The sequence below is a fragment of the Electrophorus electricus genome, chromosome 8 (assembly GCF_013358815.1).
Source record: "Electrophorus electricus isolate fEleEle1 chromosome 8, fEleEle1.pri, whole genome shotgun sequence".
Taxonomy (NCBI): domain Eukaryota; kingdom Metazoa; phylum Chordata; class Actinopteri; order Gymnotiformes; family Gymnotidae; genus Electrophorus; species Electrophorus electricus.
In genome coordinates, this window is record NC_049542.1 from 2,376,293 (window position 1) to 2,390,576 (window position 14,284).

Consider the following 14,284-nt stretch of genomic DNA (forward strand, 5'->3'; position numbering starts at 1 on the left):
ATCAGTTGCTGTAATGGCCAGTTTCACATGGCAGTAAAGTTCATTATGGGAAATTAAAAGAGGAGAAAGATTTTTTTTTCAGCCTTGAATGATTTGAGGCTTAGATGAGAAAGATACGCTATTCTAATCAGGTACACATACATTGTAAATTGTGTATGACTGACTACAGTTTCATATAGTTCTGATTAAAAAAGGAATGACTGATTGTACCTAAATACAGAAAATCAATATTATCTATAAAAATTACCAAAATATGACCACCAATTAACAGAGAATTTGATTTGACAGCCTCAGAGGGGAAATGCACAGTAGTATTTAATGCTTTAGTTTTGGATGGCTGCTGGAGTCTGGTTCAAGACTTTCATTTCCTGTAGCTGTCCCATCACACTGTTATACTCTTCCTGCCACACGGCTTCTGAGAGAGACGATGGATCAATCTCCAGGAACGCATAGGCATCCTTGGACTGTATTTTGAATATTTCAGCAGCTTTACCACAGGAACCACCAAAATTTGACCAAATCTGTAAAAGAGATACAAAAAGCATTTGGACAACTGTTCTGACTTACATAATGAACAATAGATTCCAAATTATACTTATCAAGCATTACTCTAATGTGCAGTGTTTTTGAATTTTAAAAAATGTCATTGTATATTGTAATTTTACTTTACTGTAACTGTTTCATATATCAGTTACCTCTGAAGCCTTTTGGATTGAATCCACAAATTCTTCTTTAAGTTCAGGTTCATCAACAAGATCTTCATTAACAAACGTCTTTTTCTGCATGACACCCAACATACTGTGCACCTTTTCCCAGAAGTTTTTGATCTGAATCAGAATGTTCTGGATTTTAGTCAGATATCGCTGGACCTCGTTCAGGTGGACAGGGCTGGGTATAGAGCCTGGTACACACAAACAGAAACACAGACTGCTTATTTAAACCAACAATGAGTACAGGACAGCAAAAGTGTGCAGTGTTTTGCTATGGAAGTGTTTTCAGAGCTCTGTGTACTTTTGTATTCTTAAAAATAGATTGTTTACAGTCTCATTTACTAATGTACATATGTGGAGATGAATTGGTCCAGTAACACTACACACAGAACCAATGAGCTTATTCAAAAAACTGTTAAAAGACAGACAAGCATACATAAACAAAAACAGTCATTCAGTAGACATCACCAATCATCACTCACCCTTGTCGATTTTTACTTTGGCCAGTTTCATCTGTAAGTCAATCTGCTGGACCTCAATGCTCCACTGTTGGTTCATCAGAGCCGTCTTTTGAGAGGTGAGCTGATTCAGCTGGTTTTCAAGAGCTTTGATTTTTGCAGCAGCAGCGGGGGATGTTGTGGCATCGTAAATGGACTTGACGATTGGCCCAATGAACGGCACAATCGCAGCGAAGATTCCGAGCCTTGAGCTTTTGCTTGTCACGTCCCTTACATAACTCTCAAGTTCCCGGTTTTTGGTATCTATCTTCCTTTTGGTGTCTTCAAGCTCGTTCCTAACTCCGGCAAGCTTTTCTTCAAGGGTCTTTATAGCTCCCTCCATTTCCTGAACTTCCTTGGAAAGCTGCTCAGACTTGGCCTCAGTGTTTGCCTTTTCAGTGATGATGTCACTGGTAGTTGTAGCCACGTCTCCGTTGTGCTGAACATAGCTAAATATTAAAAGTGTGAAAATAGTCAACATTCATTTACTTTGTGTGTCTGTAGTTTGAGAAGATTCCAGCTATTTGTTATCAATCTATGTCACTGTGTCATTAAAGCTGCACTAGGTAACATTTGTTTGTTAAAATTGAAAGAAGTCACATTACTAAGCCAAGAGGAAAAACCTTTTGCTAAAATATAGTGTCTTTCTGCAAGTCACCCTATAAAGCATGAAATATTCATTCAGATTCAGAACTGTTGGATCAGATTTGGCAAGAGTTTTCTGAACCACATCAGATGTCTTTATGAATTAACATCACATGCAAAGGATAAAAAACAAGGTCCAGCTCGATTGGCTGGTTCACTGAGTAATATTACAAGGGGCGTGGCTCACAGTTCTGATATACCTGTGCATGTGTACAGTGCTGAAAGTCAGTGAATTGAAGGATAGAGATACTGCCTCATATGGAGGCATCAGAACGGCAACCCCAGTCATCCTCTGCAGCATTACCCGCATGTGACTCCTACACATTGTGTTGACTTTTCAGGGGTGGCAACAGCCTGCAGGGGTTCAGGAATGTTGGTTTATTTTTGATTGCCGAACAGGTACATTATGTTGGTGGTTTGCTAGCTATCAAGCAAACAAGCAATTTGTTATTGATTAGGAATTTAATGTTATCTTGTGTATTGTACAAGGTAAATGTTAAGCTGTTTTAGCTATGTAGCCAATGTTAGCTGGCAAATTCGCTAATATTATTATATAATCACTTTGCTGACAGTGTCTTTTTTGTTTCAGAGTTTGTCCTCTTATGTCTGAACAAGGAAAGCCTTTAATCTCTCAGATTATCTCCAGTGCTACCATCTCTCTCCTTTCATGTATGCAACTATAGCTTTAAATTAAACTTGTCTAACATTATGCCTGTGCTACCAGGCTGTAGCATATCTGTTGGATGATTACAAGAGTAAGTTAGATAATGCACTTACATCCTGAGAGAGCATTCCAGAGAGATCTGATCAAATTCTCTGTGAACACTCCTTCAACATGAATGCACTCGCAATCATCAGATAAATTCACTTGGGGAAATGGAAGGCAGCACAACCCACTTTACAATATGTTCATGATTCATGCGGTTGCATACTTCCACCAGAGTGGTCGCCAATTCTAAAAATCTACATAGTGCAGCTTTAAAGTACAACATATCAATCTTCACATCAGCACAGGCGTCACAGACACCAGAATAAAACTGAAATTGAAGAACTCTAAAAGCTAATAATTATTTAACTTTCAAACTATTAATCTGACATGCATTTCTCTACTAACAGAACAGCACTGCTTCACACCATTTCTATACATCATGGTGATCTAGGCTGCAAAAAATACATGTTGTTACCTTTGCACCATCTTGTCCGCATCTGCAATAAGTTCATCAATCCAGGTTCTTGCTTTTTCCAGGTACCTTACCGCCAGTGTTGGTTTGTTTTTTTCAATAGCATGTATCAGCATTGGAAACAGTGATGAAACCAGGGTCTGACTGGTGCCCATACTCTGTGGTGGAAGGAACAACATAAGATATGCAGAATGTAATTTAACATTTACCTCCCACCTTATATGACCTTTGCTGCTGCTGTTCCTCCATGTGATGGACATATTGGCTACAACACAGTTACTGAGCTCATTAAGGATTCAGAGATTTTTATGGTGATGTAATTACAAACATCTCACTTCCTGACTTCCATATTGGTTCTGTGGTACTTGAGCAGGTCTGATTACTGAAGATCATCACGGTTTCTGTTCTAGAGCGTCAGTTACTGAGGCAGTAGAGTAGCAGCTTGTATTATGACTCTCTTGTAAAACATTTTAACTGTTTAACTGTTTACTGGTGTACTGTGAAGCACTGAGGTGCATAGTTTATTAAAGTGGTGAAATAATTTGATCATACTGATTGGTTAAACCTTTTTCCTTAATGTACTCTGACACTGTGTGACCTTTTAGCTGTAGTACTTTTAACTCTTTGTCTAGATTGATCATATAAGAATACACAGCAGATCACATCAATCTCCTAATAACATGAAGAATTTACACGGAACCATCAACCCCATCTGCCTCACCTAATGAGGTGGGGATTATCACTCCACCTGTTATGATAATCAGCCCCAAGAAGAAGGAGTTTATAGACTTTTGACCAAGCCAGAGGGTCTGTCTCATCTTACACAACTCTTTCTCCTGATATGTAAAAGCAAACTTCCAGCTAACAGAGAACATGCTCTGATTACATGCTCTTCAAATATAGAAACAGATGCTATTATGTTACAAAACCTCTACTACTGAACATCTGTCAGTTGTGATCTTCATTTATTTCATTTTTCTTCCATTGATCATATGTTATGCAAGTGAATTGATGATGTTACTGTCTCCAAGACCATCACCACATGCCCCAACCAGAAGCCATGGATGCCTGCTGAGGTGCGCATGCTACTGAGCACCCGTGACTCAGCCTTCAGAACAGGTGACAGAAAAGCGAGAGCCAAACTGTCATGTGCGATCAGGGAAGCAAAGCGTGCACACGCACAGAGGATCCATGGACACTTCAAAGACACGGGTGACACACGGCGCATGTGGGAGGGCATTCAGGCCATTACTAACTACAGGAAAACATCACCTTCCTGTGACAGTGATGCCACCCTCCCAGATGCACTGAATGACTCTTATGCACGGTTTGAAGCGCAGAACAACGTTGCAGCAGAAAAGCCCATCCCTCCGCAAAACGACCAGGTGCTGTGCCTGACGGCGGCTGATGTGAGGTGTACTCTGCTTGGAGTTAACCCATGGAAAGCTGCTGGACCAGACAACATCCCAGGTCGTGTGCTCAAAGAATGTGCTGACCAGCTTGCAGATGTCCTGACAGACATCTTCTATATCTCTCTGAGCTGCGCCATGGTCCCAACATGCTTCAAGATCACCACCATCGTCCCCGTGCCTAAGAAGCCCGTGGTGTTGTGTCTCAACGACTACCGTCCCATTGCACTCACATCCATCATCACGAAGTGCTTCGAGAGACTTGTCATGAGACACATCAAGACCCAGCTTCCCCCTTCTCTGGACCCCCTGCAGTTCGCGCACCGCTCCAACCGCTCTACAGATGATGCCATCTCTACCACACTTCATCTGGCACTCACACACCTGGATAAAAAGGGCACCTATGTAAGAATGCTGTTCATAGACTTCAGTTCAGCATTCAACACCATTGTTCCTCAGCATCTGATTGGAAAGTTGAGCTTACTGGGCTTGAACACCTCCCTCTGTAACTGGATCCTGGATTTCTTGACTGGTAGACCTCACTCAGTCAGTCCGGATTGGGAGCAGCACTTCCAACACCACCACACTGAGTACTGGTGCTCCCCAGGGCAGCGTACTCAGCCCTCTGCTGTTCACACTGCTGACTCATGACTGTGCAGCGATGCACAGTTCGAATCACATCATCAAGTTCGCCGCTGACACGACCGTGGTGGGTCTCATCAACAAAGACAACGAGTCAGCATACAGAGAGGAGTTGCGAGAACTGGTGAACTGGTGTAAGGCCAACAACCTGTATCTGAATGTTGACAAGATAAAAGAAATGGTTGTTGACTTCAGGAGAGCAAGGCAAGATCACTCCCCGCTTACCATCAACGGCTCCTCAGTGGAGATCATCAAGAACATCAAGTTCCTTGGTGTTCACTTAGCGGAGAACCTCACCTGAACCCTGAACACCAGTTCCACCACCAAGAGAGCCCAGCAACCTCTTTACTTCCTTCGGAAGCTGAGGGAAGCCCATCTCCCATCACCCATCCTCACTACCTTCTACAGAGATACTGTAGAAAGCATTCTGAGCAGCTGCATCATTACCTGGTTTGGGAACTGCACCGCCTTTGACCGCAAGACCCTCCAGAGAATAGTGAGAACAGCTGAGAAGATCATTGGGGTCTCTCTTCCCTCCATCACGAACATCTACATAACACGCTGCATCCGGAAAGCCACCAACATTGTGAAAGACCCCACACACCCCTCACATGAACTGTTCACCCTTTTGCCATCTGGAAGAAGGTACCGCAGCATCCAGTCCCGCACCTCCAGACTGTGCAACAGCTTCTTCCCAGAAGCCATTAGACTCCTGAACACTGGCTAACTACAATTCCAATTCAGATTCCAAAATCGGCACTTTTATACATGCTTATACACAGTCACACACACATACACACACACACACACACACACACATACGCACTCACACACACACATACATACATACATATCTATACACACACTCACACATTGTTTTGCATCGGACTAGTGCTGAAGTCAAACCTCACACAAATAAACTATGCACTCCTGTTGCAGTCTTGCACATTATCCTACTTGCTGCTAGAGTACTGTACTAAACCAGCACTGTACTCTGAACTGTTCTGGCTGCTACTGGTGACTGCTATGTTCAGGGTAGCATGTCACTGATTCCTATGCACAACTCGCTTTACATATGCCCAGTACTGTGTACTGCACTAAATAATTGCACTGTCTACTCATTTTGTATTTGTCCTGTTCTGTATTTATTATTGTTTATTTAATGTTTATTTAATGACATTTTTGCACTATATTGGAGTGTTTGCACTTGTGTAGCATGTTGTCTGTTGCACTGTTGTTTCATGTTGCACTATGGTCCTGGAGGAACACTGTCTCATTTTTGTTGTGTATTTGTATATAGCTGAAATGACAATAAAACCTCTTTGAATTTGAACTTTGAACTTGAACTTTTAAAATAAACTGTTTGTGTTATTTTAAGGATTTGGATTTCAATCTGGAATTAATTTTTTTTTTCCAAACGGGAAGGCTATAATTTTATTTAATGTGTCATTATGCCAGTGAGAAAGTCCTTTTGAAATAATCACATTTGTTCTATGGAGCAAAAGAAATTGTACAAAATAAATCGTTTTGTATTTTTAATATTTGGTTTGTTCATTTTATATATTTAATTAATCAGCTATTTAAATCTATTGGATATTTCATTACATTTTCTTTAGTGTTTTAGAGGTCACTGATTCAGTTCCTGGACAGGTTGATTCCAGAGTTCTGACTTTATTTTGTTATTCTGAAAATGTAGCGTTCTACTAATAAGAATGGTTTCAATTTGTAATATTTCTCTTCTAAGGCTAATGTTAATTATGGTGGCATGTAGTTTTGAATATCGCTTTATATTAATTTGCAAAATAATTTATCAACACATTTTCTAGAAAACTTTAAACTATCAGTTTGATATTTTTTTTTGCAATGTCTGATATTTTAAGGTGAAGTGTTGCTGTAAGTTCACTAGAATATCCAATCTGTCATTATAACTTTGGATTCCAGTGTTTTACACAATACAGTCATTGATTGTTATTAATTCATTATAAATTATTTTCTTCCTGACATACAGAAACGACCAGAGATCTCACCCTACACTGATACCATACCTTCAGCAGAAGAGCTTCAGAGGATCCAAAGAGAAGTTGTGTTTCCACAGCACACTTCCTGAGGAGCCTCTCCAAGTTTGGAAACTTAGCCAGACACAGGTAGGAGATGTGGTACAGCAGGGATATCTGCTTAGAAGTTGGGAGAAGCTCCTCTGTGAATCCTGGACTCCATACGGAGTTGGTTGGCACAAGTTCTGTGAATCGGTTAAAACATATTTGAATGAAACATGTGGTCAACCACCCATGCTGGTATAATGTCTAAAACTTCTCATGTCCTAAAGAATTGGAAAAAGTACAATCAATCACTCTGAAAAAAATAATAAATTAAAACTTGCCTTTGCTGTTAGCCATTGTATGTAAGACCAGGTAAGACTTGTATACAGTGTTATCCTATAATTCAGTAAAAGAGATTAGAATGATATCATCAAACAGAACAACTGGACTATGTTTTGGTTCGTGAACCTAAAATAAAAAATGTGCAAATACTAAGAAGGGAACCTTACCTGTAACTCTTTGTACGTCTTGCTGGTTGAGTGTGTTGAGGTCTCACTGGAGAACCTTTATACCATGCACACCCCGCCTCTTACACAGAAAGAAATTGCTGTCAAAGGTCTGAGGAAACCCAAGACAAGGTGATGAAAGATAAAGAAAAAGGAAGTTTCCTTTGCCTTTAGGTTAATATAGGAAATACACCAGAAATTTAATCCCTCCTCCCCATAAAGTCCTGTGCATTATTTAAACAAAACCTTTTGCAGGCTTGCCACAATGACCTATTTCAGATATCATATTGTTACAAAAGTGAGGAGGACCAGTCTAACTAGAAAATAGAGGCGACACCTTCTGCACCTCGTTTGTCAACAGGTTCGCTGGAAGACATGCTGAGGGATGCATTTCTTACATTTTTTCTATCAAGTCCTATAGATAATTCAAATATGAAGTTGTGCTGGACTGCCACAAACCGCCTATTTCAGATTTGTCACGTTATATATTTATTTGTTTATTTGCTTCGTTCTTAATAACTTTAATCCATTTAGTAAATATAATACAATCATCCACTTTGCACCATTGTAGATTCTATGACATTACTGACTTTCCACATTCAGCTGAAAATGGTGAATTGAGAAGTTTATATCTGTGTATCCCACAAACTCCTGAAGGACAAAGCCTTGTGTCTGAAGATGTTTACTATACAAAGTCATATACAGGACACTCATTAACACAGGACACAGGTCTTTTTTTAAAAGAAACCATTTTGAACAGTTTTGCTTGTGCAGTTAGTGTTGGGCTGTCGAGCGGATGCAGGGGTTTCTCATGAGCAGGTCATCTAAAGCACAAGAACAGTTTACGTTGTGCATTTTCTCAGGATTCTTTAACAATTCCTCTGGTTTGGTCTTAAATTGGCTCTCTTTGTGCATAAATTCTGCTCTTCATTTAAAAATCAATGTGTCTATTATGATTTCTACATTGCAACTATATTTCCTTGATTCATAGTGGGCAGTGAAGTCAGTCCAGTCTACCTTTTATAGGCCTAGTTAACCTTAATGTCCAGGTGGCAGGTTAACTGTGAATAGCAGGGATGTATGCATTTCTCTTCTGGGGAAGAAAAGCACACCTCTGATGAAACAACATGTCTTTCCAGTGAACTTGATACAATCTAGATGCAGGTGAGAGGTTGCTCATTCTACTACTTGGCACTACTTGTGCCAACCAACTCCGTATGGAGTCCAGGATTCACGGAGGAGCTTCTCCCAGCTTCTAAGCAGATATCCCTGCTGTACCACATCTCCTACCTGTGTCTGGCTAAGTTTCCAAACTTGGAGAGGCTCCTCAGGAAGCGTGCTGGGGAAACCCAACTTCTCTTTGGATCCTCTGAAGCTCTTCTGCTGAAGGTATGGTGTCAGTGTAGGGTGAGATCTCTGGTCGTTTCTGTCTGTCAGGAAGAAAATAATTTATAATGAATTAATAACAATCAATGACCGTATTGTGTAAAACACTGGAATCCAAAGGTATAATGACAGATTGGATATTCTAGTGAATTTACAGCAACACTTCACCTTAAAATATCAGACATAGCAAAAAAAAATATCAAACTGATAGTTTAAAGTTTTCTAGAAAATGTGTTGATAAATTATTTTGCAAATTAATATAAAGCGATATTCAAAACTACATGCCACCATAATTAACATTAGACTTATAAGAGAAATATAACCAACTGAAAGCATTCTTATTAGTAGAACGCTACATTTTCGGGATAACAAAATTGAGTCAGATCTTTGGAATCAACCTGTCCAGGTACTGAATCAGTGTCCTCTAAAACACTAAAGAAAAATGTAATGAAATATCCAGTAGATTTAAATAGCTGCATTCATGTTGAAGGAGTTTTCACAGAGAATTTGATCAGATCTCTCTGGAATGCTCTCTCAGGATGTAAGTGCATTATCTAACTTACTCTTCTAATCATCCAACAGATAGGCTACAGCCTGGTAGCACAGGCATAATGTTAGCCAAGTTTAATTTAAAGCTATAGTTGCATACATGAAAGGAGGGAGACGGTAGCACTGGAAATAATCTGAGAGATTAAAGGCTTTCCTTGTTCAGACATGAGAGGACAAACTCTGAAACAAAAAAGACACTCTCAGCAAAGTGATTATATCATAATATTAGCGAATTTGCCAGCTAACATTGGCTACATAGATAAAACAGCTTAACATTTACCTTGTACAATACACAAGATAACATTAAATTCCAAATCAATAACAAATTGCTTGTTTGCTTGCTAGCTAGCAAACCACCAACATAATGTACCTGTACAGCAATCAAAAATAAACAAACATTCCTGAACCCCTGCAGGCTGTTGCCACCCCTGAAAAGTCAACACAATGTGTAGGAGTCACATGCGGGTAATGCTGCAGAGGATGACTGGGGTTGCCGTTCTGATGTCTCCATATGAGGCAGTATCTCTATCCTTCAATTCACTGACTTTCAGCACTGTACACATGCACAGGTATATCAGAACTGTGAGCCACGCCCCCTGTAACATTACTCAGGGAAACAGCCAATCGAGCTGGACCTTGTTTTTGATCCTGTGCATGTGATTCGTTAATCCATAAAAACATCTGATGTAGTTCAGAAAACTCTTGCCAAATCTGATCCAACAGTTTTGAATCTGAATGAATATTTCATGCTTTATAGTGTGACTCGCAGAAAGACACTATATTTTAGCAGAAGGTTTTTCCTCTTGGCTTAGTAATGTGAATTCTTTCAATTTTAACAAACAAATGTTACCTAGTGCAGCTTTAATGACACAGTGACATAGACTGATAACAAATTGCTGGAATCTTCTCAACCTACAGACACACAAAGTAAATGAATGTTGACTATTTTCACATTTTTTATATTTAGCTATGTTAAACACAACAAACACGTGGCCACAACTACCAGTGACATCATCAATGAAAAGGCAAACACTGAGGCCAAGTCTGAGAAGCTTTCCAAGGAAGTTCAGGAAATGGAGGGAGCTATAAAGACCCTTGAAGAAAAGCTTGCCAGAGTTAGGAACGAGCTTGAAGAAACCAAAACGAAGATAGATGCCAAAAACCTGGAACTTGAGAGTTATGTAAGGGATGTGACAAGCAAAAGCTCAGGCCTCGGAATCTTCGCTGCGATTGTGCCGTTCATTAGGCCAATCGTCTAGTCCATTTACCATGCCGCAACATCCCCCGCTGCTGCTGCAAAAACGAAAGCTCTTGAAAACCAGCTGAATCAGCTCACCTCTCAAAAGACGGCTCTGATGAACCAACAGTGGAGCATTGAGGTCCAACAGATTGACTTACAGATGAAACTGGCCAAAGTAAAAATCGACAATGGTGAGTGATGATTGGTGATGTCTGCTGGATGACTGTTTTTGGTTATGTATGCTTGTGTGTCTGTTAACAGTTTTTTGAATAAGCTCATGGGTTCTGTGTGTAGTGTTACTGGACCAGTTCATCTCCACACATGTACATTAGTAAATGAGACTGTAAAGAATCTATTTTAAGAATACAAAAGGACACAGAGCTCTGAAAACACTTCCATAGCAAAACACTGCACAATTTTGCTGTCCTGTACTCATTCTTGGTTTAAATAAGCAGTCTGTTTCTGTTTGTGTGTACCAGGCTCTATACCCAGCCCTGTCCACCTGAACGAGGTCCAGCGATATCTGACTAAATTCCAGAACATTCTGATTCAGATGAAAAACTTCTGGGAAAAGGTGCACAGTATGTTGGGTGTCATGCAGAAAAACACGTTTGTTAACGAAGATCTTGTTGATGAACCTGAACTTAAAGAAGAATTTGTGAATTCAATCCAAAAGGCTTCAGAGGTAACTGATATTTGAAACAGTTACAGTAAAGTCAAATTACAATATACAATGACATTTTTTTAAAATTCAAAAACACTGAACATTAGAGTAATGCCTGATAAGAATAATGTGGAATCTATTGTTCATTATGTAAGTCAGAACAGTTGTCCAAATGGTTTTGTATCTCTTTTACAGATTTGGTCAAATTTTGGTGGTTCCTGTGTTAAAGCTGCTAAAATATTCAAAATACAGTCCAAGGATGCCTATGCGTTCCTGGAGATTGATCCATCGTCTCTCTCAGACGCCGTGCGGCAGGAAGAGTATAACAGTGTGATGGGACAGCTACAGGAAATGAAAGTCTTGAACCAGACTCCAGCAGCCATCCAAAACTAAAGCATTAAATACTACTGTGCATTTCCCCTTTGAGGCTGTCAAATCAAATACTCTGTTAAGTGGTGGTCATATTTTGGTAATTTTTATAGATAATATTGATTTTCTGCTTTTAGGTACAATCAGTCATTCCTTTTTTATTCAGAACTATATGACCTTGTAGTCAGTCATACACAATTTACAATGTATGTGTACCTGATTAGAATAGCGTAGCTTTCTCATCTAAGCCTCAAATCATTCAAGGCTGAAAAAAAAAATCTTTCTCCTCTTTTAATTTCCCATAATGAACTTTACTGCCATGTGAAACTGGCCATTACAGCAGCTCAATGAATCTGTTTTTCAGAGCCACCTACTTCCAAATCTTTGTGGCCAGCGCTTGTGTAAATCATGAGGTGGCAGTAGATCATGTGTGAGGAGATCCAGGAGCATATAGACGCAACAGCTCCAAGTGCTCCAACTAATGTAGTAGTGTTGTAAACAGACCTGGTGTTGCTATGACGACTGTAGTACGACAGGTCACATGAAGCCACATAACTTGAAAATAACACAAAATACCCATATCAGTGAAAGATTACCTTGAGTCTTTAAGAACAGAAGTTGCCTTTTTGGGAGAGTTCCACCATTAAACAGTATTTTATGCAAATTCCATCTGTGTATGTGCAACAGGTATCACCTTTTTTTAAAAAAAAAGCAACTCCACCAGTACCAGGTCAGACAAGTTTAATACAATTTAAAAAACATAACACTGAAACACACAATGAGTGGAAAATCTGGTTCTGAGTTTAAGCACAAATGGCTTCACTGACTTTTAACGTGGTCACCATCACACGTACATGAATCACTTCATCAGTACAATTCCTGATAAATATTTACACACCACACCCAATAAAACCTTACATTACTGAAAAACTCAGAATCAGGAAATACTCATAGCGGGAACAAAAATGTGACTCAGCCCCCTGCACACAAAATACACAACAGATTATCCCACATCACGACAAAGTAAGCACAAAATCAACAAACACATTACATCATACTCCATGTTTACCAAAATTGCGTTCACCCGCTCAAAACGTTTTTACTTTTACCATTTTACCTTTCATTCAGGACGCAACCTGCTCCCAAGTTGCCTATAAAACAAATGCATCAGCACCTTAAACAAACACGACTCCATACCAGCCCGGGATCGGGTCACGTTAAAAAGAAAACACCCGAATCACTAACTGCTGCACCGCTGCTCTTTTCCTGTGTCTGTTCGCACCGAATAGAACACTTTCCTAACCCGCACTTGCAGCCTTGACTATCTACCGACTGTGATGATCGCCACCTCATTCAAATGTCACTTAATGATGTCAAGTGACCTACAAAAAATGGCATGCAACAGCTGGGGTGAATTGCACAGCGAGGACGGTGAGAAACAGGTTTCTGGAGGCAGGGCTGAAGTTGTGCAAAGCTAGAAAAAAGCCCTTCATCAATGAGAAGCAAAGAAGAACCAGACTGAAGTTAGTAAAAGACCATTATGACTGGACCGTAGAGGACTGGAGTAAGGTCATCTTCTCCGATGAGTGCAATTTTAAGCTTTATCCAAGACCTGGTCATGTAATGGTTAGACGGAGACCTGGAGAGGCCTACAAGCCAGAGTATCTCACACCCACTGTGAAATTTGGTGCAGGATTGGTGATGATCTGGAGGTGTTTCAGCCAGGCTGGAATCGGGCAGCTTTGTCTTTGTGAAGGACGCATGAATCAAGCCACTTACAAAACTGTGCAGGAAGAAAACTTGCTTCCTTCTGCTCTGACAATGTTCCCCAACTCTAATGGTTGTTTTTTTCAACAGGACAATGCTCCATGTCACACAGCCAGGCCAATCAAAGTGTGGATGAGGGACCACCAAATCAAGATCCTATCATGGCCAGCCCAATCTCCAGACCTGAACCCTAATGAAAACCTCTGGAATGTGATCAAGAGAAAGAATGATGATCACAAGCCATCAAGCAAACCTGAGCTCCTTGAATTTCTGTGCCATGAGTGGTATAAAGTTACCCAACAGCAATGTGAAACACTGCTGGAAAGCATGCCAAGACACATGAAAGCGGTGATTAAAAATCAGGGTTATTCCACCAAATATTGATTTGTTGACTCATCCTAAGTTGAAATATTAGTACTGTGTTGTTTATAAATGATTATGAGCTTGTTTTCTTTGCATTATTTGTGGTCTGAAATTTCTGTAACTGTTTTGTTATTTTGACCATTAGTCATTTTCATAAAAACACGCTCTAAAATACAATATTTTTATCTGGAATTTGGAAGAAATGTTGCCAGTAGTTTATAGAATAAAATAAAACTGCTCAGCCTGGTCAAACACATATCCATCAATTGTAAAACTAGAAAAACTGATCATTTTCTTCCAGAGCTGTAAATCAAGGA

The 14,284-nt window shown here is 39.9% G+C and overlaps 1 protein-coding gene across 1 annotated transcript; it reads right to left on the reverse strand.

The window, feature by feature from the left end:
- Positions 1–289: 289 nt before the first annotated feature.
- Positions 290–7,374, reverse strand: LOC118241849. The gene is made up of 6 exons (XM_035529157.1): positions 7,371–7,374; positions 7,130–7,323; positions 3,037–3,191; positions 1,193–1,656; positions 696–901; positions 290–521 (listed from the first exon to the last, which is right to left on the reverse strand). Exons 1-6 carry the CDS (start codon positions 7,372–7,374, stop codon positions 324–326), a joined length of 1,221 nt encoding a protein of 406 aa, XP_035385050.1. The 3' UTR covers positions 290–323.
- Positions 7,375–14,284: the final 6,910 nt, after the last annotated feature.